The sequence below is a fragment of the Montipora capricornis genome, chromosome 12 (assembly GCF_036669925.1).
Source record: "Montipora capricornis isolate CH-2021 chromosome 12, ASM3666992v2, whole genome shotgun sequence".
Taxonomy (NCBI): domain Eukaryota; kingdom Metazoa; phylum Cnidaria; class Anthozoa; order Scleractinia; family Acroporidae; genus Montipora; species Montipora capricornis.
Window position 1 is genome coordinate 30,887,438 of NC_090894.1, and position 4,389 is coordinate 30,891,826.

The 4,389-nt window shown below is 40.6% G+C and overlaps 1 protein-coding gene across 1 annotated transcript; it reads right to left on the minus strand.

Annotated features, from left to right (window-relative positions):
• Positions 1 to 3,200: 3,200 nt before the first annotated feature.
• On the minus strand, positions 3,201 to 4,073 carry LOC138025641 (growth hormone secretagogue receptor type 1-like). The gene has a single exon (XM_068872823.1). The coding sequence runs from the start codon at positions 4,071 to 4,073 to the stop codon at positions 3,201 to 3,203; it is 873 nt and encodes a 290-aa protein (XP_068728924.1).
• Positions 4,074 to 4,389: the final 316 nt, after the last annotated feature.

Sequence of the window (4,389 nt, forward strand, 5' to 3'; positions counted from 1 at the left end):
GTAGCGTTATATATAGGATAGAGAGTGGGAAAATACATTAGAATAAATGAGGCGGGGATAAACAAAAGAATGAACAAAATTTAAATAAACAGTTTCGCTGGAATGGAGTCATTTTAGTGTTCAGAGTCGGTCTCTCTTTCCTTATTAAAAGCATCTCATAAATAAGGCACTCAAACTTTCCGCGGCATTTCAAAGTGGTAAATTGCTCGTGAAGATTGTTGGATCTTTGGTTGTGTTTCTCCTGCAGGTGTTTACCAATGAGAGAAATATGTATGTTCCTTGCAAATATGTGCAGGTGGAGATGACGGCTAGTGTAGACTATATAATTTGAATCAGACGAATTACATTGAAATTCATACACAACGCATTGTTGGTTTAAGGTTATTCCTACGTACAGGGCTGTCGACAGGCTTAATACGGTTTTGGTTTTGGAAGGCGTGAAATTTCTCAAAAGTAGAAGCAATAAGTTTTCCGGGATATTTCAGTTTCAGAAACATCTTTTTTAGATAATGGCATTCTTTGGAGAAGAGGTCCGGTGAGGATGACAAGCGTTTAGCGCGATCAAGCATAGTATTAAGCCAGCCATACATACGAATAACCGTGCCTTTCAAAGATCAGAAATCCGCTGAATTCGTGCGCAGGCAACTAAGCGACCTTGGAAAGAAAATAAATCGTGTATTAAAACCAGTCTTCACAAGTAGGAAAATACCTGAAGATTTGAAACTTAGGGAAACAAAGCCCTCACTTGTAAACCAACAATGTGTTGTGTATGAATTTGAATGTAATTCGTGTGATTCAAATTATGGCTGAGCTCCGCGCGCGCCGAGCACCATAGTTTAGTTTAATATGGTAACCCATTGGTTGGTCTGTTGCAGCTTCTCCTTTTTGCGTTCGGGTTTTCTTCGGCTTAACTGCAGAATATCCCGCCAGTCGAACTATATTCCACGTAGCCGGCTACGCGGTACGCGGTACGCGGTATCCAGAAATAGGAATGCACAATACTGTAGAATACCCCGCCAATTGGACTAAATTCCAAATGAACTAAAATTCAAAATGGCGCGGCAATGTTATATGTGCTGGCTACGCAGTACCCGTCACGCCGTGACATTCCTCGTTCTTAATTAAAGCGTCAAAGCCTAAGTAATTCGACAGACAAGAGACTGTGGAACTGTGGACTCGGAAGAGCGTTATATAAACAAATGAATTCAAAATGGCGCAGCAATGTTATTTGTGCTGGCTACGCGGTGCGCGGTACGCTGTGTTTCGTGCGGGAAATATTCGAAGAAATGTTTTACTCAAATTTATAAGGCTTTGTATGGAGACGCCATGTTTTTGTCCCTCTCAAATATGGCAGCCGAAAGCTGAGAAAAACATATGTCATTGAGTTTTGCTATAAAAAGCCAGTAGTCGTCTTCTGAGGGCTCATAAACATCTATGTGAGTACTTATTCTCATACAAGGACTGTTCAGATTGCAAAATCTCAGCGGATAAGTCACTGTTTTTGACGTACGTGATAGCATTCTCGACCGCAATTTTTAATGTTATTTGTGCTGGCTACGCAGTACGCGGTACGCTGTGCTAATTAATAAAGACACAGTGTTGTGCACTCCTCTTTCTTAAAGCGTCAAAGCCTAAGTAATTCGACAGACAAGAGACTGGAACTGTGGACTCGGAATAGCGCGTGTCACCAGTATATACAACGTGAAAACCTGACAACAGAGATCTTGTGCTGAATATAGCACTCGTTTACTGATTAAGCCTAAGCGCTCGTTTCAGTATTAGGCCTAAGCACTCTTTTAAAATTTTAGCTTTCATTTTACGGTTCGGGTAACTTGAATTTTTAACGAGATCGTGTGAAGGATATCGCACTCGTTTCCTGATTAACCCTACGCGTTCGTTTCAGAAATTATAGGCCTTAGAACTCCTTACAAATTTAAGATTTCATTTCACGGTTCGCTTAAACTACGCTTTTTAACACGATCGTGTGATGAATATAGCACTTGTTTACTGATTAAGCCTAATCACTCGTTCCAGTGATTAGGCCTAAGCACTCTTAAAATTTTAGCTTTCATTTTACGGTTCGGACGGTTCGGTTGGGGTTAGGGTTTAAGGTTAGGGTTAGGGTACACTAGAATTTGAATTTTCCACGTACCGCGTAGCCAGCTACTTAAGATACTTCTCCATCTTGACTTTAGTTCTTTCCGCGTACCGCGTAGCCAGCTAGTTAAGATACTTCGCCATTCTGACTTTAATTCTTTCCGCCTATCGCGTACCGCGTAGCCAGCTACTTATGCCGGTTTTCACTGTCACACCATCATCATAACCGTTCAACAAATTAAGTCAAAAATCAAAGAGATAAAAGAATATGAATATTCAAAGGAGTCTCACAAAGGTTCAGGTCTGTGCGATGTTTCGTGCAGGAAATATTCGAAGAAATGTTTTACTCAAATTTATAAGGCTTTGTATTGAGACGCCATGTTTGTGTCCTTCTCAGGGGCACAAATATGGCAGCCGGATGCTGACAAAAACATATGTCATCGAGTTTTTCTATAAAAAGCCAGTAGTCGTCTTCTGAGGGCTCATAAACATCTATGTGAGTACTTATTCTCATACAAGGACTGTTCAGATTGCAAAATCTCAGCGGATAAGTCACTTTTTTAACGTACGTGACAGCATCGTCGACGCAAAAGCTTAGAAATTCAATCTTGCTTTATCACAATACAAAAGACCCTATCAAACTGAAAATTTGTGAAAAGACAAGTCTTCAGCTGTTCTAATAACTAACTAAGCTAAAATCTAAAAAGGATTGATAATTCCTTTTTTTTAGTTTTGATGACGTCACGTGAAAACCAAGGATACTTTGCCATCTTGACTTTAATTCTTTCCGCGTACAACGTACCACGTAGCCAGGTACTTAAGATACTTCGCCATCTTGAGTTTAATTCTTTCCGCGAACCGCGTACCGCGTAGCCAGCTACTTAAGGTACTTTGCCATCTTGACTTTAATTCTTTCCACGTACCGCGTACCGCGTAGCCAGCTACTTAAGATATTCGATGTGGCGGGGTATAGTTCAGCTCTATTCCTTCTAGTTTATGTCCGTGCTTTTGGTATCTCGAGATACAGCTGCTTATGTTTTTGTCGTTTACTATCATTGTGAGGGGAATTCAGTTCAGGAAGCTAAGAGTTACTTGTCTTGTACCTAACCCACCAACTTTTTCAAAGCTTGGCGATAGTTTGCTTGCCTGTAGAAATACACCCAAGGAGTTACAACAGAGTTAGCAAGCCCCAAAGTTCCGCACCAAAAATATAATTTTCGATCATCACTTCTTGAATAGTCAAGGCTAACAACCACCGAGATGGGAAGCCAACACAATGAAAATAGCAAGATCACCCAAGCAACGGTCTTAGCAACTTGCTTGTTTCTTTGATGCAAATCGGCATTCATGTTGTTTCGTCCCTGGTTATTGTGTAAAGCACTGATATGTAGGGAACTTTTGCGAACTTTTCGGATGGTAAATATGCCGCTTATAATGATAGCAACGTAACACAGCCCAACTCCTACCGTTTGGAGGATACTTGACGCACGTAACAGCCCCGGATTTATCGTTTCCGTTATTGGAAGAACCAGAGAAAGAATCCATATTATGGCGATAAGTATCTTGACTTTTGTAAAAGTGACCCAGATCTTGTGTTTGAGAGGATCGCAGATGGCGAAGCAACGATCTATGCTAAGCATTGTAAGCGTTAAAATCGAAGCTGTGGCAGAAAACAACGCTGCCATCACTGCAAAGGTCATGACAGGAATAAATAAGCAAAGCTGAGGAAAGAAACCTTGAATTAAAGCAAAAACAATGATCGGCATTACCACTGAGGTTACCACAAGGTCGGCTACTGCTACGTTTGATATCAGCAATCCACAAACAGTCTTTATGCTTTGTGTCCGAATAATGACAAGAATAAGAAGAACGTTGCCCACTGATCCACCAATAGCGAGACATGAATGACAAATACTGCCTAATATCTCGCCTTCGAATCCGAGTTGCAATTTGCATTCAGTATGGTTTTCTTCCATAGTGGATTTTTGCGGTTAGGATGTGGTGATCGAACTGCGAACAAGTTGTTTCCTCTACCTTTGGATATTACAGGTGTTTTATACACGGCTCATGTTTCAATTAATTGATTTTTCAATTCAACGCTAATGTAATTAAGGGTCTGAATGGCGGGGGGTGTCCACATGTCGGTTATCGTTTAAAATTTCATTACAATTTTTTTGTGGCTAGTCGGTAATTTTTTTCTCGTTTTGTCGGTAGTCAGCAATATTATCCAGCCCTCTGTCTATGGGGTGCCATTACCGCCAAAATTCAGCTTCTGTTATTTTCATAAATGGT

Bases quoted from the DNA above. Each gene is read 5' to 3' on its own strand.
- LOC138025641 (XM_068872823.1), bottom strand. From the start codon at position 4,073: ATGGAAGAAAACCATACTGAATGCAAATTGCAACTCGGATTCGAAGGC.